General features: G+C 39.3%; 1 protein-coding gene across 6 annotated transcripts in view; it reads left to right on the forward strand.

Annotated features, from left to right (window-relative positions):
* The first annotated feature begins 4,075 nt into the window (after positions 1-4,075).
* The window catches only part of NKTR (natural killer cell triggering receptor), a 59,897-nt gene continuing 41,899 nt past the window's right edge, over positions 4,076-22,073 (forward strand). The window contains exons 1-2 of one of the 6 annotated variants that reach the window (XM_059390762.1): positions 4,076-5,553; positions 5,737-5,817. In XM_059390762.1, coding sequence (XP_059246745.1) covers positions 5,760-5,817 — 58 coding nt within the window. In that variant the 5' untranslated portion in view covers positions 4,076-5,553; positions 5,737-5,759. The remainder of the gene's footprint in view (positions 5,554-5,736; positions 5,818-22,073) is intronic. The other 5 variants (XM_059390761.1, XM_059390760.1, XM_059390758.1 and 2 more) reach the window with 5 other exon arrangements.

Raw genomic sequence — 22,073 nt, forward strand, 5'->3', positions numbered from 1 at the left:
GAAATGGTCTACTTCTTGTTTTCCACAAAAAAAGAAATCTAGCATTTAAGAAAAATGTTGTCAAATTTTCAATACAGATTTTTATCAAATTCTGGTAATATTTGTTGCTGTGTTATAGGTCCTAAGATTACCTCAGGTTTGATGATTGGCTAGGAGGACTCATAAGATTCAGCATGTTAACTGTACTCACAGCTATGATTTATTATACCAAAAGAACATAAAGCAAACTGCCAAGGAGAAAAGGCATATGGGGTAAAGCCCAGAGGAAAACAGGTTCATGCTTCCCCTTCCCAATGGAGTCACACAGGATGAGCTTAATTCCTCTAGGGATGAATTATAACAACACATGAGAAATGTCTACCAGGGAAGTTCATTAGAGACTCAGTGCCCAAAGTTTTTACTGGAGGATGGTCACATATGTACACATCCTCTACCTACACACAAAATTTCCAGATTCCCAGAAGGAAAGCAGGTGTTCAGCATAAACCATATTGTTTGCTCAAATAGTCTAGGCAGAGCGAAGCACTCTAATCACTTACCTCAAGTTTTCTATAAGTGTAGGAAAATGACTACCATACAGATTCCCAGATTTTATCCAGAGAGCAACCTTTTAAGCAGGTTTTTCCAAAGACAGCAGTCTTGGACCTATTCTGTTCTGCACAATTTACCATTTAAGATACAGGATATCCTTTTATAATGGTGTAAGCAAATAAGACAAAATTACATATGTATCTTCTCTTTGGATTCCTTTTCTCTCCTTTTGTTTTACCTTTTTGTTCTAACCTTAAGGACATAAAACGTAACAGTCAATTTGGTAGAGATCCCTGCTTGAGGCTAAACTGTGGGACAATTGAGATAATCATATGTCTTTTCTTTAATCTGTTAATATGGTGAATTATAGGAACAGATTCTCTGATGTTGAACCATCTTTGTATTCCTGAGTTAAAGCCAACCTAGGCCATGAACATTTTGGGTTTAAATGTTGCTAAACTCCATTTCCTAATATTTTGTTTGGATTTTTAAATCCATGTTTATAATGAGATTGGTCTATAACTTTCTTGTCCTATCTTTGTTTGGTATTTGTATCACAAGAAAGTTAGGAATCTGTCTTTTTCTGTTTTCTAAAATATTTTAAATAAGAAAAGATTATTGATACTTATGGGTCTGGTAAAATGTGCCCATGAAACAATGTGGAACCTGTGTTTTTGGAAAGGAAGACTGTTTATTCTTACTGATTTTATTATGAATAATTCCAAAGAAATAAAAGAGTAGAGAACATATCTGAAAAATCCCCATATACCTCTCACCTAGACACAATAATTGTCAAGATTTTGCCACATTTGTTTCACTCATTATATAAAAAAACTAAGAATATTTTCCTGCATAACCAAAATTTCATTATCTTTATCTTCATTATTAGGTACCTAACAAAATTAAGTATATTTCTTGGATTTCACCTAATATCTAGATCATTATCAAATTTCCTACTTGGTTATATCAAAATGTCCTTCACAGTTGTTTGGAAGGAGTAGGGATTACTAATTCAATTTCTTCAAAGGTTGCTAGTTTATTTAGGCCTTCTATTTCTTTGAGTCAACTTTGGTAATTTCTATTTTCTAGAAAATTATGTTTCATCCAAATTTCCCCACTAGTACTCCTGATTAGTTTTGCTAGAGCTCTATCCATTGAAGTGCCAATTGCTGGTGTAATCCCATTCTAAAAGGCTTAACACCCAGAATCATTACCTGAAAATTCCTCCTACAAAGCGTTCTCCAAATTAAGCCTGAGTTTGTAAACTGCTTGGATATTATTTTTCTACTACTCTTGATGATGAGGGAGGGGGTATTGAGTCCTTTTGGTGCATGCTAGCCCTAGGCCTGCCTTGTCCCAGTAGTTTCTTCTTCACCTTAACCACAGACCAAATAGCATGCCTTATCCTCAAATCATCTGAAATATAATTTCAACTCACAGGACAGAATAAAAGAATTTTGAGCAAGGAGGGAACTTAGAAAGTATTTCATCCTGCTTATTTTACAGATGAAGAAATTGAACTCCAGGATCAAAGTGATTTGCCCTACATCATATAATCAGTGGCAGGAAAGAAACTTTAGTGGAGTGTCAAGACAAAAATGATTTTCAGGGGGCACCTGGGTGGCTCAGTGGGGTAAAGCCTCTGCCTTCGGCTCAGGTCGTGATCCCAGGGTCCTGGGATCGAGCCCCACATCGGGCTCTCTGCTTCGCAGGGAGCCTGCTTCCTCCTTTCTCTCTGCCTGCCTCTCTGCCTACCTGTGATCTCTGTCTGTTAAATAAATAAAATCTTAAAAAAAATGATTTTCAGGAGATTTAAAATATTTTAAATACTCCCCAAATTAAGCATTTCATTCCAGAGCTCTAAAGCCAATTTACATTGACGCCAGATGCCCACAGCACAGTAATTACAAATCACTTCCCTGGGCAATGCTCCCGTTCTCTTCCTTTCACAAGTCTGTATGGAAGTTAGCTTTACCAACCCATTTCATCTCTGATTAGGTATGTACATTTCATCTTTTCCAAACCTATTGTTAGCTGTAACAGTGTAAGCAAAATCAGACCCAGGACCACAAGCTTCTCAATTCAGCCTAGGTTACAAAGGTGAAACCCAGGAGACTGTTGCTCTGATACTGTAGACAGAGAGGTAGAACTGGCAACCTCCGACAAGGATAGCACTTTCATGATGGTGCAGAAAGTCTCTGCACTTTACAAGGTGGCACAGATGCACAGATTAGAAACTACCTAAGTGATCTTGATTTTTAAATTTACTATAAAGCTACAGTAATCAAAACAGTGTGCCACTTCACTCTTTGGGATGGCAATTATTAAAAAAAAAACCCAACAGAAAATAACAAGTGTTGGTGAAGATGTTGAGAAATTGAAATCCTTGTGCAATGCAGATGGAAATGTAAAATAGTTCAGTCACTATGGAAAACAGAATGGCAGTTCTCTATAAAAAAACAGAATTAGCTTGGGAGGCCTTGGTGGCTCAATCCTTAAGTGTCTGCCTTTGGCTCAGCAGGGGAGTCCACTTCTCCAACTCTCTCTCCTTCTGCCCCTCTGCTATCTCTCCCTCTCACTCTCTCAAATAAATAAAATCTTTAAAAAAAAAGTTTTTTTTTTTTTTTTAAGTTTTTATTTATTTGACAGAGAGATAGAGAGCACAAGTAGGCAGAGCAGGAGACAGAGGGAGAGGGAGAAGCAGGCTCTCCACTGAGCAGGGAGCCTGATGCTGGGCTCAATCTCAGGATCCTGGGATCATGACCTGAGCTGAAGGCACATACTTAACCGACTGAGCCACCCAGGTGCCCTAAAAAAAAAAAAGAAAAAGAAAAAAAAAAGAAATTTAAAACAGCTTATGACCTACCAATTCTACTTCTGGGTATATGCCCAAAGGAATTGAAAGCAGGATCTCAGAGATATTTACACACTCATCTTCACAGGAGCATTGTTCACAATAGCCAAATGATGGAAGCAACCCAAGTCTACATCTGCTGATGAATGGATAAAGAAATTATGGTATATTCATACAACGGGGTATTGTGTAGCCTTAAAAAAAGGAAATCCTCCAATATGTGAGAACATCGATGAAACTTGGGAATATTATGCTAAGTGAAACAAGTTAGACACCAAAGGACACATATTGTACGATTCCATTTAATATGTGGTAACTAAAACGGCAAGTTAGAAGCAAAGAGTAAAAGAGTGGTTGCCAGGGGATGGGAAGAGAGGGAAAGTAGTTCCTATGAAAGGTTATAAAATTTCTCCTATGCAAGATGAATTCTAGAAATCTGCTTTAGAGCATTGGGTTATTGATAAAAATACCATGTTGTACACTTGAAAATCTGTTAAGGTGGGGGAAGCTGGGTGGCTCTGTGGGTTGGGATCCAGCTGCGAGCCCAATGCCAGGCTCCCAGTCAGTGAGGAGTCTGCTTGTCCCTCTCCCTCTGCTCTTCCTGCTACTCACTCAAGCACTGTCAAATAAATAAATAAAATCTTAAAATCTGTTAAGAGGGTAGATCTCATAAAGTGTTCTTACCTTAATAAATTAAAAAAAAAAAAAAAAGAAGAGTGGTTGTCTGAAGCTGGGTAGAGAGAATGCAGTTATTGTTTAATGGATACAGAGTTTCAGTTTTCCAAAGTGAAAAAAGTTCTGTGGCTAGATGGTGGTGTTAATTGCACAACAATGTGAATGTACTGACTCTGAACCCTACACTTAAAAAGAGTTAAATGATAATTTTGCTAGTGTGTATTTTACAGTTTTAAGAAAATAACTTAAAACAAAAACAAAACAGTTTGGCCCTAACATAAAGATACATAGAACAGTTAACAAAATAGAGTCCAGAAACAGCAACACGCAAAGCGAAGGTAATTCAACAAAAGGCAGGGTTCTTTTTTTTTTCTTTCTTTCTTTTTTTTTTTTCCTTGTTTCGTTTTTTTTTTTTTTTTTTTTTAACAAATGGTGGTGGAACTCCTCTGTTTTCATACTGGGAACCAAAACAAACAAACAAACAAAAAAACGAACCGCAACCTCTACCTGACACCACGATGAAAGATTCCAATATATTCTAGACTTACACGTAAAAGTTCTAGAGGAAAACACAAGAGAAAAATTACCAGGGGTTTGGAGTAAGCAGAGATTTCTTAGCACAGAAAAAGCAAACCACAGGAAAAACTGATCAAGCAACTTTACTAAAATTAACTGCTTTGCACAAACCACCACCAAAATAATGAAACGACCCAGCTCAGGAGAAAATACTCGGAATTCTATATAACAGAAGATTTGTATTTAGAACATACACATATCACCTGTTTAACAAAACATTTGTACTCTGAACTCCCGCATTCAATGGTAAGACCAACACGAATACAACATGGGCAAAGGTCTTGAACTGACTTCACAAAAGATGATGGGCTTGAACAAAGACTGCCCCTGCGATGCTGACGCCAGAGAGAAGACGGACGCACACCTAAGGCCTCTGAAGTCAAACAGTCTAAGAGGAAGAGAGTGTCATAACTACGCCTTGAGAAAACGAAAACAGGCCAAACGATCCGTCCGTTCACTGAACCTCGACTTCCTTTCTCACGGCTTGCTCGCAGGTGTAGACAACACGGAAGCATCGCGGTACCGGAAAACGCACTAACACTCACAGATCTTGAGGGAGGATCAGAGGAATCAGACAGCGCATGCGTGATCAGGGCGCCGAGATTGGGCGACTGACTCTAACGCGAGGAAAGGGGCGGGGCAAAATAAGACTAGCTCAGGTATAGGAGCGCCGGGCTAGAAGCTCCTCGAGAGCTCCCAGACACGCCCACCTGCGCGCGCACTCTTCGGTTAAACACCCACTTCGAGGCTGTGCTCTCGCGGTATTTGTCCCGGCTCTCGCGGGGTTTAGCGTGGCACAGGGAGGCCGGCCCGGGGGAGGGGGTGGTGGTCCGTTAGTGGCGTTGGGCTCCGGCCGCTGCGGTGGCAGCGCTTTCCCCTCCGCTCACGGAGAGCTGCTCAGGCTGGAGGCCAACCAGGTGAAGAGCTCGCCCGCATGTGTGGGCGCTCTTTGGGAGTCGGGAGGCCCGGGGCTGGAGGGAACCCCGGCTCGGCCTCCCGTGGTATCGCGACAGGCCGGCGCGAGGCGATCGTGGCGCGGGCTCCGCCCCAGCCCCCGCCCTAGCTCCCGCCCTGATCGCTTTCCTCCCCCTTTCTCGTAGATCTTGCCGCCGCCTCGGTCGCGATGGGGGCGCAGGACCGGCCGCAGTGCCACTTCGACATCGAGATCAACCGGGAGCCGGGTGAGCGGGAGGCTGGGCTCCTGCGGGGGCCTGGACCATCCTTGGGGAAGGGGAGGGGTCTACTCTCATCAACCCTCCCCCAACCCTTTTTGGGAGCGGGTAGGCGCAGTCAGCACTACCTTTGCTCCTGAGCGAAAATCATTGGGAGAGGAGAGCGGCCGGAATCCGCCACTCCCATCCCACTCAGGGTCCGGGTCTCACCCTCCGAAGCCCCTTGCCGGGAGAGTCACGCCTTGCACCCCCGGACTGAACGTTCGTACCATTCCTGGCGCCAAAGGGAAAGGGTGCAATCTGTCTCGGACTTTTCTGTCTCAGTGTCTGTAAGGGGACAATCACTCCAATTCCTATTTCTGGTATTTTTCTCTGCTCTGAGGTTTGGATTCGTATATTCTGTATTTCCTAATTCTTGTATATCAGTAGGTTAACTCCCACCTTTATTTTTCCTTAAGTATCTTTAGCCAGAATTTCTTGGTTCATGGGCAAATGACTTAGTGAAAGTCTTATGTGATAAAGCGAAGTGTTCTGTACAAACAGACTTGCAGCACGCATGCATTTAGCATTAATACTTCGTCTTTCAAGGAATCCAGCCGTTCCTTAATATATATTACTGAAAATAAAATATTTTCTTCTAAATGGTAGTTGTTTTATTTTAAATAGCAGAGCCTGCCGGGTTCCGAACTGTTTTCTTAACCTTTTTTTTTTCTTGTATCTGTGACATAAGTTTTAGTTGGAAATAAATATGCAGTCTTTGTGCAGCATCTTGTCCAGCAGATTCTTGAGAGCCTGCTACTGTCCAAGACTCTGGGGATATAGCGATGAATAAAACAAAGGACTCTATTCCTTGCAGTTTGTTTTCTGCTGGGAGAAGACAGACCATAAACAAGGGGAAAAAAATAGAGTGGCTTGTAGTAGGGGTACTGTTTTATTTATTTATTTATTTTTCTTCTTTTAAAGATTTCATTCACCTATTTGACAGAGAGAAAGATCACAAGTAGGCAGACAGGCAGGCAGAGAAAGAGGGGAAGGCAGGCTCCCCGCTGAGCAGAGAGCCCGATGCACTGAAGGCAGCGGAACAAACCACTGAGCCACCCAGGCGCCCCAGGGGGGTACTGTTTTAATATGTTGGTCAGAAAAGGCTATTTTGAGATGGCTGGCAAACATCTGAAGCAGAGGAGGGGGTACGCCTTCCTGGATGTCTTTGAGGAGCATTTCTGGCCAAGGAAGTTAGTACAAAGGCACTGGGGAGGGAGTGTGCTTTGGTGTTTTAAGAACTGCCAGAAGCCCAGGGTGGAGTAGAGGAGGGATGAGAGGAGGAGGAAATGGCTATAGACCACAATAAGGACTTTTGACCCTGTGAGATAAGATATGGAAGGATTTTGAGCAAAGGAATGTTGTGATCTTAGAAATATGGTTGCATTCTCTGTGTTTAATATTTTGAGCCTTGATCATAATCCTTACCATATAGTGAGTCCGTGCTTCAGATAACAGGGCTTGCTTTTTTTAAGAATTAAAAATAGCAAATTGAACATAGTAAAATAAAAAAGTTATTTCCCACTGTCAAAAAAGATTAAAAATAGACTTATGAAAAGTATGCATATCCTAGATTTGCAAATAACCTTTGTTATGAAAAATCTCCAGGATACATTTGTTAAATGTAGAACGAATTTCGTGCTTATACTGTTCTGCGTTAAACCAGTTGATAATTGGCAATTTCATATGGTTCAATCTCCTATATAATACTTCAAGCACTTTTCAGTGTATTACCTAAATAGTAGGTACTTGATTTTTACACAACTTTTTAAGGATCACTTCAGCTGTGGTACTGCTTTGTAGGATTTAACCATTCTGCTGAGGTACCCTGCTTTGTAGGATTTAACCATTAGTAAGTATGTCATTGAGTACTTAGCCAAGTGATATTCTTCACTTCTTGTGTTGTTAATACTTTACTTGCTGTAAATACAAAGTAGTATCAAAGATCCTTTAGGAGTGACCTTAATGACCACATTAATGAGAGATTAAGAAGTACTGATAAGGGGTTCCTGGGTGGCTCAGCTCAGGTCGTGATCCTGGAGTCCTGGGAGTGCCTCGTGGGGGCGGGGGTGATCCCTGCTCAGCAGGGAGTCCGCTTCTTTCTCTGATCCTCCCCTTCTCGATCTTTCTCATTCTCTCTCTCAGATAAGTAAAATCTTTTTTTTTCTTTAAGATTTTATTTATTAATTTGACAGAATGATGTCGAGAGAGGGAACATAAGCAGAGGGAGTGGAAGAGAGAAGTAGAGTTCCTGCTGAGTAGGGAGACCAACGCGGGGCTCATCCAGGATGACCTGAGCTGAAGGCAGACGCTTAACGACTGAGCCACCCAGGCGCCCCTCAAATAAGTAAAATCTTAAAAAGTTCTGATAGAAATTGAGTTGAATGCAGCACAGTATGTATTGTTTTCCGTTACTATCCAGGGAAATTTGTATGTTTTATAGGAAGTTACCAAGACTTTTGAATTACAAAATGAGTTTTAAGTATGTATTAGAAGAGGAAGGTGTCTGTATAGAGAGTTTTTCTCTGTGAATCCAATAAAATAAGTTGGTTCCTCTTTGAAATAATTCCAGGACTATACTTCAGGATTTTTCTTCAGAAGGTTTTTAATTAAGATTTTAACTTCTTCAATAGTTGCAGAACTGCTCATCTTATTTCTTCTTGAGTGAGTTTATCTGTGGGATTTGTAGTGATAGCTCTTCTTTCGTTCCTAATATTGATAATCTGTGCCCTTTGTCTTTCTTCCTTGGTCTCTGGCTAGAAGTTTATCACTGTCATACTTATCATCATTTCAGAAAACTAAACAAAAAACAAAAAACAAAACTATTTTGGTTTTGTTCATCTTTTCCCCCTATTTTCTTCCAGTTTTAATGATTTCTGCTTTTCATATCTTTTCTGTTGCTTGCTTTGGGTTACTTTGCTCTTTTTCTAGTTTCTTTAAGTGCAGATTTGTATTGTTGACTCGAGACCCTTTTCCAGTATAAGGATTTAATGCTATAAATTTCCTTTATATGCAGGACCCCACAAATTTTGACATATTGTTCATTTTCTTTCAGCTCAGAATATTTTCTCTTATCCCTTGAGGCTTAGTCTTTGGCTCAAGAATTATTGAGAAGTGTTTTAATTTCGAAGTACTTGGCTATTTTGCAGTTTTTGTGTTAATGATTTCTACTTTAGTTCCATTATGGTTGGAGAGCATACTTTATATGATCTCGGTTCTTCTAAATTTATTAAAGTTTTGATATGTTCTATTTTAGTGTATTTCCCATGTGCACTTTAAAAGAATATATATTCTGCTTGAGTCAGTTGGCTAATGGTGTTCAGTTCTTCCATATCCTGGCTGAATTTTTTGTCTTCTTGTTCTATTGTTTACTGAGAGAGGAATATCGAAGTCTCCGTCGATAATTGTGGATTTAATTTCTTCTTTCAGTTCTGTTAGTTTTTGCTTCATTTTGTTTGAGGCTCTCTTGTTAGGTGGATGCATATCCATTTAGGATTGTTATGTCTTCCTAACGAATTGACCCTTTTATTGTTATGTAATGACCCTTGTTATTCCTGGTAATTTTTCTTGCTTGGAAACCTGCTTTGTCTGGTATGAGTACTGCTACTTCATTTTTTTGTTAGTGTTTATCTGGTATGTCATTTTCTATCCTTCTACTTTTAACTTATATATAAAGTGTTTCTTGGGGTACCTTGCTGGCTCATTTGGTGGAGCACGAGGCTCTTGATCTTGGGATTGTGAGTTCAAGCTCCATGTTGGATGTAGAGATACTTGAAAATAAAATCTGGTGCACCTGTGTGGCTCAGTCGGTTGAGTCTCCAGCTCTTGAATTCAGCTCCGGTCATGAGCTAGTGGGGTCCTGCATTGGGTGTTGAGCCTGCTTGGGATTCTCCCTCTCCCTCCCTCTGCTTCCTGCCACCCCTCCCCCCAAAAAAACCTTGAATAAATAAAGTGGGTTTTTTACACATGGTAAATAGATGGGTCTTGCTTTTTTAACCCATTCTCATAATCTTTTAATCAGTATATTTAGGCTTTTACACTTAGTGCAACTATTGTTTGTTTGGATTTGTCTTAATTGTTTTTGCTTCCTCTGTTTTCTTGCGTTCTGGGTTATTTGAATATTTTTTAGTATTTCTTTTAAATTTTTCTGTTGATTTTTTGATGATCTTTATATGGTCTTTTTAGTGGTTGCTTTAGAAATTATAATATATATCCTTGGCTTTTCACGGTGTACTTAGAATTAATATTTTACCACTTCAGGTGAAATGTTGAAACCATCCCACTTTACAACCTTATGTTGTATTGGTCATATGTATTACATCTACAAACATTGAAAGCCTTTGCTTTCAAACGTCACACATACTAGGTTAAGAGGAGGAAAAAATACTCTCATTATTGACTTACGTGTTTATATTTCTGATTCTTTTTTGTTCATTTCTGAAGTCTTAGGTTCCCTCTGGTATCATTCCCCTTTCACCTGAAGAATTTGTTTAAATATTTATTTATTTATTTGACAGAGAGAGAGATCACAAGTAGACAGAGAGGCAGGCAGAGAGAGAGGGAAGCAGGCTCTCCCCTGAGCAGAGAGCCCAATGTGGGACTCGATCCCAGGACCCTGAGATCATGACCCGAGCCTAAGGCAGCGGCCCAACCCACTGAGCCACCCAGGCGCCCCTGAAGAATTTGTTTAAAGCATTTCTTTCAGAGCAGAACTTTGGTAATAAGTTCTCTTTATTGGTTTTCTGGTTTTGGTTTTTCACCTGAGAATTTTACTTTGCCTTTCTTCTCGCTTTTTTTTTTTAAGATTTTATTTATTTATTTGACAGATCACAGAGATCACAAGTAGGCAGAGAAGCCGGCAGAGAAAGAGAGAGGAGGAAGCAGGCTCCATTCTGAGCAGAGAGCCCAATGCGGGGCTCGATCCCAGGACACTGGGATCATGACCTGAGCTGAAGGCAGAGGCTTTAACCCACTGAGCCACCCAGGCACCCCTCTTCTCATTTTTTTTTTTTTTTTTTAAAGTAGGCTCCATGCCTAGCATGGAGCTCAACAAGGGGCTTGAGCTCACCACCCTGAGATCAACACCTGAGATCAAGAATCAGATGCCTAACTGATAGAGCCACCTAGGCACCCCAACTTTGCCTTTATTCTTGAAAGATATTTTCAGTAGTTAGAGAATTTTGGGTTGATGATTACTTTTTTTTAGCACTTGAAAAATGTTCCTTCTGGTCAGTTTGGTTTCTGATGAGAAAATCTATAGTTATGCAGATTTTTGTTGCCCCATATGTAATGTGTTCTGGTGTGACTGCTTTTGAGATTTTTATTTTGTCTCTAGATTTCAGCAGTTTTATTGTGATGTGTGTGGGTGTGAATTTCTTTGGTTTATTCTCTATGGGGTTTCTGATCTTGAATCTTTGTCTCTTGCGAAATACAAGACATTTTCAGCTACTGCTTCTCCAGATAGTTTTCTGTCCAACACTCTTTTTCCTATCTTTCCAGGACTTTGATGACACAAATCAATCTTTTGATGTATTTTTTGAAGACTGAGGCTTTGTTCAGTTTTTATTTTTGTCTTTTTTTCTCTCTGTTTTGCACATTGAGTAATTTCTATTAATTGGTCTTAAGTTCACTTTTTCCTCTGTCATCTTCATTGTATGGTTGAGCCCATCTCGTGAATTTTTAATTTTGACCATTTTATTTATTTATTTTTTTAATTCCGTTGTGGTTTTGCTTGAGATTTTGTTTTTCCATTCATTTTAAGAATATTTGTACTTAACATAGTGTGGTTGAAATAGCTGCTTTAAAGTTTTTGTCTAGGGGTGTTTGGGTGGCTCAGTTAAGCAGCTGCCTTCAGCTAAGGTCATGATCCTGGAGTCCCAGGATTGAGTCCTACATTGGGCTCCCTGCTCATCGGGGAGTCTGCTGCTTCCTCTGCCCCTCATCCCGCTCTTGTGCTCTCTCTCACGCTGTCTCTCTCAAATAAATAAATAAAATCTTTAAAGGCTTTGTCTAGCCATTTCTAGCATTGGTATTATCATATAGTTGCTGTTTTTGCCCTTTCCTTATGGAATATGAGATTTTCATAGTTCTTTAAATGACAATAAATGTTGAATTGTATCTCGGACATTTTGTGTATTACTTTACATGACCCTGGGTCTAGTTTAAATCCTGTGGAGAGCCCTCACTTTTGATGATGATGAGGATTCTATAGCAGGCAGTAAGCCTGGTTAGGTTTAGCCAGCAACCACCTTCTCCTGTTAAGAGTCATACCCACACATGCATAATGTATGGATGAGCCTTGGAGTTCATAACACCATGGGACTGTTTTCTTGAGGGAGCTCCCTCTTCTTTGAGATTTCCCCAGTATATTCTGGCCCTTAGGGACTCCCTTTTTTGGTCATCCAGCCAGAAAGCCAGGGTTTTAGTTTCCTTACTCTACCATGTGCTTTTTGTAAATATATCTGTCTCTGAGACTAAGTGGCAAGAGAATTGGGAGTTAAAGAACAGCAGGGATTTTTCTGTGCTCTTGGGAGCACAGTTCCTCTAGTCAGAAGGATTCTTTGCCTCCCTTGAAGTTTTATGTGCTTGTCCGGCCACCACTGTTCTTGACACCATCCCTGTGTAATTGCCTAGGAGCTAGAACTAGAGAATGGAAAGAACGGAAAGAAAACAAGATGTCCCCCATTCACTGTCACTATCCTCAGGGCTCTTCTGTACCCAGAGTGCAGTTCCAGGGTTCAGATTGCTTTTGATTCCCGGCCACAAGATAAGGTAGGAAAGCAAAATTCATTACTAATTCGGTGGACTTTTTTTGTGTTACTTCCCCAGTCTGCCTGCTTCCATTTTTTTTTTTTTTTCAGTGCTAGATAATTGTTCCATGCTTTCTGTCCAAGGTTTCTTAGTTGCTTTCAGTGAGAACTAAGAGAACTAAGGGTGAAGTATATTTATTCCATTTTTATTAAACCTGGAATTCCTTATAAATTTCTAAAAATGTTAACTGACAGAAATTAGCCAGTCATTTTTCATTGTCTTTACAAATAAACTCTTGTTTTCTGAAGGCATTACTTTTTGTATGAAATGTGGTACCCAGTTTGGAAGTGTGTGTGTGTATATATGATATCCTCATTGTGATTTCACATTGACAGCTTCATTTTTCTGACAGACTTAATCTTAACCTTCTCTGGTTAAATGTTATCTAGGGTTAGTGAGAGCCTCCCAGGGTGGGCATGAAATAGTAATCTTGTTTTTCCCTCTTTGGTGCCTCAGAAGCTTGCGTTTTCCTTGCCTTATCATTCAGATCCTTGTACTAAGAAACTGGAGTCCAAGGAACCAGGTCTTAGATATCAGCCAATAAACTGATTTAATCCAGGTTAGTCAAGAGTGGCCATTAAGGGTTTTTTTTTGCATTGATGTGATACTTTAATCTACCATTTCTGTGTTCCTTCCATTTTTGTGATTGGGACTAAGAAGTAAATTATAGTATTCTTTCTCTTCCAATACAAAATCTAGTCTAGAATCAGATACTGCATTCAGCTGCCATGTCACTTTATTCTCCATTTTTATAGCTTTTTTCTATTTTTTTTTCTTTTATGACACTGACATTTTAGAGGAATATAGTGCCATTCCTCTTTTTTTTTTTTTTTTTTTTTTTTTGAAGATTTTATATATTTATTTGACAGAGCACAAGCAGAGGGAGAGGGAGAAGCAGACTTCCCAATGAGCAAGGAGCCCCATGGCAGGGCTCGATGCCAGGACCTGAGATCACGACCGGAGCCAAAGGCAGTTATTTAACAGACTGAGCCACCCAGGTTCCCCGAAGTTTGTTTTCAAAAGTGATAATCAGGGTATTTCTTAAGAGGAATGATTGGCTTTGGAATTTTTTTTTTTTTTTAATGTAGGCCTCAGAGCAATATTATAAAAACCTGGCAATTCATCAAAATAGATAAAAATGGGTAAAGATAAAATATATAATAGATAAAAATATATATCTGAAATTGATGTTTCTACTTCATTGGTTAAAATTCACATGGATCCAAGAAACAATTGAAAATGGAGTACTACTTGTGACTTCGGGCAAGCCACAATACCTTACATAAATGTTGATGTAAAGGAATTCTACTCTTTGTAGAATGCAAATACTATCAGTTTTGTCTTAATGTGGCTCTAAAGGTAGCACAGCAAAATTTGCTTATATTCAGAATTTCCCTTTAAACATCAGAGTCATCATATTTAAGATAGTTTCTGCTTTGAGAGTGAGGCATGTGGGGATCTGGTATGTACTAAGGGAATAGGAGAAAGGCATCTGCTATCTCAACCTCACCCTGGTCCTGAGCTTGTGACTAGAGTAACTGGATGCAGTGCTCTCCACTATTAAGAAAATTTCTTCCCTTTTTGTATACTCAGAAATTAAATAGGACTCCAGTGTAGTGGTGCCTGTGTAGTAAAGTTGTTGGGAAGAATAATAAAATAATGCAGCCAGCTACCTTACAGATTGTATTTTTGTAACAGGAATTTATTATGATGGCATGGGTTAATTAAGGAGCATGGTTTTAATTAGGCCGACTGCCGTTTGTGTTGTAACAATCAGATAACAAGGTAGGGAGCTAGTCATATAGGAAACAAAGGCAATTGAGCAGCACTGCTCTTCTTAAGTTATTCATGTCAGTCCTAACTAATCTGAAAAACCACCGGAAGGATTATGCTACTGAGAGTGCTGGGAAAAGGGGACAGAGTGAGGTGCGATCAGTTGTAGGATTTCCACAGTGATGTGGAAGTTTGACAGTGTACGACAGTGTACGCTTATAGGTAAAAACATGCCTTTATTAGTGATACTCCTAATGAAAAAATCATTTTTTAAAAATTTTTTATTTATTTCTTTGACAGAGACAGATCACAAGTAGGCAGAGAGGCAGGCAGAGAGAGGAGGAAGCAGGCTCCCTGCTGAGCAGAGAGCCCGACACGGGACTCGATCCCAGGACCCCGAGATCATGACCCGAGCCAAAGGCAGAGGCTTTAACCCACTGAGTCACCCAGGCGCCCCGAAAAAATCATTCTTAACTGCAATCTTAAAATTCCCTTGTCTTCCACCTCCCATTTTCCCATAGAAACCATTGTTTTTATATGTGATTTTTGATAATGCAGTGTTTCTTTAAATGCTCTCCTGTTACTTGCAGAGCAGACTGTTACTTGTAAAGAATCTGGCATGGTATCTGACATGATTTTTTTTTTTTAAGTTTCTTTAATTATTGTGTGTGCATGAACATGAGCATGTACCCTGAGTTGAGTACATGGCTTTCATACTAAGGTATTTAGACTGACCTTTGTAAAGATTAAGCCTTTTTGTTCACATTTTAGGAAAAAGACTTGTTTCAGGTTTCTGTAAGCAAAGAGTTTGGTGTGGTTTCTTGCCCTTTTTTTGGTTTGTTCATTCATTCATTCAGAAATTGGGTGTGAAGAATGCAGTAATAACACAAGGCCTGATTGCATGGTTTTGAAGGCAGACACATGGGTTTTTATAGGGACTTTGAGAGGAGAAAGTTGACTTCATAGCACCTTCCTTTCCTTCCCCTTTCTCTTCCTCAACCCCAAGTGAAATATACAAACATTTTTTTCCCCCTTTTCTGCCTTTAACATAAGATGGCTGTTCCTTGTTTAACTCGTACCTCCTGCCACTGCTCCCCCTTGAATCCCTGTGCTTTTCTGTTACTTTTCTACCTTTGTTGATATTTGTCAGTGTTGTTGCCAGGGAATTGTGACTGGCATTAGTGGTATGAACTAGCTGTCCAGTACCATTCCTTACAGTTCTCTTTTTGCAGCATGTATGGAGTCTTAAAACTTCCCAGAATATATCTTTCAGCCTGAATCCTTGGTAGAACTTAGCACTTACACAGACGGTCAGGTGTTCATTAAACACTTATCTTACTGGGAATAAAAGCAGATGGAAACTAAAAAGATTTCTTTAAATAGGCAGAAAAAAGCTCAGGCTAAAAAGGGGAAGACTTGGGTGACTGACAGAGTTATCTAGAACTGAGGTAATGCTTTCAAAATTATCTCAGAAATTGCATTCAGAACCACTAGCTGTGAATGCCTGACTGTATGCCTTGCTACAGGTAGTTCCCTATTTTAGTTTGTGTTCCAAGAGACTGTGTCTTAAGTAGATTGCTATTTGGTGAAATCCCAAATTCCTGTTTCCAGTCCGTACAGACTTGCACAAATCACTGAAGCCTTACTCTTAATTAGGTAATTTGTATGAGTAGAGGGCCTAAAAAGGGTAGATCTCTGTATTCAGGTTGGGTACCCCATATGATGGGGGAAAAGAGAAGAGTTATGTCCCTAAATTAAGCTCCATAGGTAATGTAATTAATACGAAGACCCTGATGTTTTCATCAGAAACTGCAGTGACATTAGCAGTTTGGAAGTTACCCAGACAGCCCAGTCGGTGTGAACTACTACAACTACTGCTCTCTGCCTGTCTCCCTGCTCTCTTACCTAGCTGTTGTCATCACCTGAAAAACTTGGTGTTTTTTCTAGAAGTCTAATTCTGGGAGTAGAAGAAGGAGACTGAAGAGCAGAAATAAACCGAGGGTACCTAGCTTCTGGCCCAAGACAATCATCTTTCCCAGAGAGCCTGAAATTTTCCACTTAACTGTTAAATGCGTACTGCAGTTCTGTTACACTGAAGTAATTAAGATCAGTTTGGGCAAATAAGCATCTCCTTTTAAAGAATGCTATTATTTCTAAGAAGATTTGTTTTTATACATGACCTGAACTTCATGCAGCAAGACTCCTTTCTTCAGTTGCTCAATGAGAGAGCCAGTCCAGGAGTGTGTGTGGGGCAAGGGAAAGCCAGTGATGTTAGAACCTAGGAAGACAGCTGAGTATATTGAAAAGAGCACTGGTTGAGGACTCAGAAGACCAGACTGTTGCTCTGCTCATTTCTATATAGATGGCTTTTCATAAGTCACATTATTAATAGCTATGATAATACTAATACATGTATGTGTGTGTGTGTTTATGTAATTTTTTTTTTTTTTTAAGTAGGCTCCATGCCCAGTGTAGAGCCCAACTCAGGGCTTGCACTCAACCCTGAGATCAAGACCAGAGCTGAGATTGAGAGTTGGACGCTTAACCGACTGGGCCACCAGGTGCCCCAAAACCGTGTATTTTTAGGTTGCCTTAGTCCACACAATATTATGATGTAAGATTTATACCCATTTTACAAATGAGGAAACTCAAAGAGAGACTATTTGATCCAAGATCATATAGCTAGAAATTGAAAGCCAGGTCTCTAGCCTAGGTTTTCTTTCTTATCATTATACCATGGCTGCTGTGCAAAACCCAGGAATTAGTGTTGTGACATTCTTTTTTTTTTTTAAAGATTTTATTTATTTATTTGACAGAGACACAGCGAGAGAGGGAACACAAGCAGAGGGGGAGTGGGAGAGGGAGAAGCAGGCTTCCTGCAGAACAGAGAGCTGGATGCGGGGTTCGATCCCAGGACCCTGGGCTTAGGGCGTGAGCTGGAGGCAGATGCTTAACCGACTGAGCCACCTGGGCACCCCAGTGTCGTGATGTTCCTTGAAGAGCAGATTAGAGGGGAGTGCTGAGTCCTAGGGTACATTAGGATATTTGTTGGCCAGGGAATGGAGCACCTGAGATGGGAAGGTTGGATATGGCAGTAGGGAACTCTTAAACAAAAAAGTATTTCTGAAATGTATCTTCCATTATCATTGTATACAGGAAGGGATGAAAAACTCCTTTTACTTCTCTTTCCCTTCCTAGAATTTTAGCTAATACTCTTAGTTATTTGCTTAATTACATCAAAATTATGGAACAGGTAGGCTTTCTTGGCTGTCCTCCGAACTTAATCACCACTTACAACACTGTTGGTTAGAAAATGTTTTCCATATTCCAAACTGCCAATTTAAAGGTGGCTTTTTAAACATATAAGATTTAAAACCGAGATTGCCAGTGTTTATGAATGACACATTAGGAAAAGAAAGGAATATTACAGTCATTAAATCTAATTTACAAGTTCTAAACTATGTGACCTGAACTCTTGCTGCATCTGTTTGGCACATTTTAAGATGAAAAGGCCTTCATTGTTTTTTCTGTTAGTAAAAATAGTACATGCTCATTATAAAAATTCCAGTAATATTTAAAAAGTTAAACCTGCCTTAAAATCCTGCCATGGAGAGGTAATCACAACCTTTTCTGAACATTTTTTTTTCAATTTAATTTATTTTTTCAGTGTTCCAAGATTCATTGTTTATGCATCACACCCAGTGCTCCATGCAATATGTGCTCTCCTTAATAACCACCACAAGGCTCACCCATTCGCCAACCCCCGCCCCTCTAAAACCCTCAGTTTGTTTCTCAGAGTCCACAGTCTCTCATGGTTTGTCTCCCCCTCCGATTTCCCCCAGTGCCCTTCTCCTTTCCTTCACCCTATGTCTTCCCGTGTTATTCCTTATGCGCTGCAAGTAAGTGAAACCATATGATAATTGACTCTCTCTCCTTGATTTATTTCACTCAGCATAATCTCCTCTAGTCCTGTCCATATTGATAAAAAAGTTGGGTATTCATCTTTTCTGATGGAGGTGTAATATTCCATTGTATATACTGGTTCATACACAATTTTTAAAAATAGTATATGCTACATACTGTTCTGGTCCTGCCTCTTTCTGTTAAAGAGGGTGTTCTCAACTTTTTTCTGTTTTAATAAATTGAGCTTTATGTGATCACTTTTAGTGGTTATATTGTTTGCCATCATATGAAAATATCTGTATTTGTTAGACTGTATGAAAGTGATGGTTGCTAAACATAAAGGCTGAATAATGGGGGCTTAAATTTAAGACAGAAGTTCTTCTCTTACATGGCTCCCAGCAGATCCAGCCTGATGGTATCAGGGATCCAGGCTTTTTTGTCTTGTTTAATAACTCTGTGTTAGGGTAGATGGCTGGATGAAGCTCTTACCTGAAAAACTCAAGTTGGATAAATACAGATGAAATGATGGAATTAGAAGAAACATTTTGCTCAGTATGATTGGTTTGGGAAAGGATCATCAGTGGCCAAACCATTGGGTGAAAAGTTGTTATAGAACACGGTGTGCTCTTAAGTTTCAAAATGTCATTCCACTTACTAGTGTAAAAGTGGGGGGAAGTTCTTTTATAACTGACAGATCTGGTTAATATTTCAGCATTGCCAGTAATGTGTCAAACTGACCTGTGCTTCCTGATGGGATGCAAAAAGAAAAAAAATGAGTAGAGATGGGGACTGTTCTAGATTAAAAGGGACCAAGGCATGACAACCAAATCAGTGTATAATCTGCAGTTAGAGTCTTGGATTTTAAAAAGAGGTATAGGGGGGCGCCTGGGTGGCTTAGTGGGTTAAAGCCTCTGCCTTCGGCTCAGGTCATGAGACCAGGGTCCTGGGATTGAGCCCCGCATCAGCTCTCTGCTTAGCGGGAAGCCTGCTTCCTCCTCTCTCTCTGCCTACTTATGATCTCTATCTGTCAAATGAAAAAATAAAATCTTTAAAATAAATAAATAAATAAAAAGAGGTATAGGGAAGCCTTGGTGGCATTGTTTGTTGTGCCTCTGACTCTTGGTTTCAGCTGAGATCATGATCTCAGGGTGGTGGAATTGAGGAGCTGTGTTACGCTCAATACTTGGCAGGGATCTCTGGGATTCTCTCTGTCCTTCTCCCTTCGCCTGCCTCCCCATGTGTGGTGTCTCTCGTCTCTCTCTCTCTCTCTCTCCAAAATAATCTTTAAAAAATAAAAAAAATATAAAGGACACGTGGAGTCATTCGGGTAAATTTGAATATGGACTGTATGAGACTGTGGTGTTAATCATTAACATGGTGTGGTGATGTTATTGGGGCTAGGGAGGAGAATGTCTTTGTTCTTTAGGAGTACATACAGAAGTAACTAGGGTGAAGCATAACAATATCTTTAATTTTAAGTTTGAACGGTGGGGGGGCGAAGGGCATCGCATGTTCGTTCAGATAACCTTCAAGGGTCATTTTGTTAAATTCTTCTAGAATTCTCAGTACTTTGGGGAGTTGCAATTAAATGACTAGATTACTTTAGGGAAAATTGGACACATTTACAATTTTGAGTCTTCTTGTCTAAGAACAAGTTATGCCCTCTTTTTATTCAAGTTACCTTTATGTCTGTCAGAGGTTTGTAATTTTTTTGAGTCCTGCACTGTTACAGCTAAGTGGTTAGAATGTTTTTTATTGGTGTTGTGAATGTGATTTTAACTGTTTTTTAAAATGTGATTTTAACTGATTTTTACTAGTTCTTGTTGATCATAAGATAAATATCAATTTTAATGTTTCTGTTAATATTTCAATTTGTTTTTGTAGGTTAGTTAGATGTACAGGTATGTCTTTCAAATAATGATAAATTTACTCTTTGTTATGTATACTTCTCATATGGTTCTCTTGTCTGTTGCATTGCTTAGAATTTCTAGAATGGCATTAAACAGTAGTGATGCTGGGATGCCTGGGTGGCTCAGTGGGTTAAAGCCTCTGCCTTCGGCTCGGGTCATGATCTCAGGGCTCTTTGCTCAGTGGGGAGCCTGCTTCCTCCTCTCGCTCTGCCTGCCTCTCTGCCTACTTGTGATCTGTCTGTCAAATAAATAAATAAATAAATAAAATTTAAAAAAAAAAAAACCCAGTAGTGATACTAACAAGCACTTTTAACTTGTTCTTACTTTAATGACATTAGTGCAGTGCTAATGCTCCACCATTAAACATAATGCTGGCTATTGATTGGAAGGGTGTCTGATAATTTTTGTGTTTTTGTTAAGGGATGAATGTTAATTTCATCAAATGGTCTATTGGTTTCTGTCTTAGGATATTTATAGAGTTCTTCCTTCACTTAGTAAAATAATAGATTTCCTAAATTTTTTTTAAGATTTTATTTAATAGTGAACATGCATATACCCGCTTATGGGGAAGGAGCCCAAGAGTTGAATACTTAACTAACTGAGCCACCCAAGTGCCCCAGACTTCCTAGTATTTAATATTTAATATTGTAATATTTAATAGTATCTTTTAAAAATGAGATTTATATATATATATATATATATATATACTTTTTTTTAAGATTTTATTTATTTACCTGAGAGAGAGAGCACAAGTGGGCAGGGAGGGGAAGGAGGAACAGACTCCCTGCTGAGCAGAGCCCAACACAGGGCTCCATCCCAGGATCCTGGAATAATGACCCGAGCTAAAGGCAGATGCTGAACAGAGTAAGCCACCCAGGTGGCCCAATATATCGGCTTTTAAGGTTTGTTTTATATCATCTTTCTTAGGCTTTGGTATCAGTTTGTTTCATAAAATATGTTAAGCTTTTCATCTTTTGCTGTGCTATGAAACAGTTGAGGTAACATTACACTTGAATATGAAGACAATGAGGTGACAGTGAGGTGACATTACACTTAATATTTAACAATGCTCTTTTGGATAGCATTTTAGTTTCTTTCTTGGCTCTGTTTTTTAATCTCTGTTGGCATGGAGTTGTAATCCATACATTATTTTAATTCTTTTTTCTATATTTTGGTATTCCTTTTTATTTTTCCTCCAAAAGAGCCAGCTTTGGAATTTATTTGTCAAGTCTAATATTTTTGTTTTCTAATTTATTTCTGCTTGCACTTTCATTAAAAGCTCTTTTACATTTTTCTTAGGTTTGTTTACTGCTTTTATCTTCATTTGAGTGATTGATTTATCTAATCATTAATGAAAATACAGAGTTGTATGCATTCATTGGGACAAAGGAGTGGTATTCAGAACCTTTTGCCTTTTGAAACCTGGCAGTTCTAAGATCTGGCCTCACTCCTTGACATCCTGGTTCCTAGAATTCTTTGATTCTCTGATCTCAGCCCATATCCTTGTCAACTACATGAGCCAATAAATTCTCTTGAGTTTTTGCTGGTACTATCTGCAGGATACCTTACCTGGGTGATTGACCTGTCATGAAAAAAGTTCTGTGTGCCAAAAAAAATCTATAGAACTGTTTGGTCTTAAATCTTATTTGTATTCTCTTGCTATTTGCTTTGCTTTGTTTTTTTTTTTTTTTTTTTTTTTTTAAAGATTTTATTTATTTATTTGACAGAGAGAAATCACAAGTAGATGGAGAGGCAGGCAGAGAGAGAGAGAGGGAAGCAGGCTCTCTGCTGAGCAGAGAGCCCGATGCGGGACTCGATCCCAGGACTCTG

The sequence above is a fragment of the Mustela nigripes genome, chromosome 2, assembly GCF_022355385.1.
Source record: "Mustela nigripes isolate SB6536 chromosome 2, MUSNIG.SB6536, whole genome shotgun sequence".
Lineage (NCBI taxonomy): Eukaryota > Metazoa > Chordata > Mammalia > Carnivora > Mustelidae > Mustela > Mustela nigripes.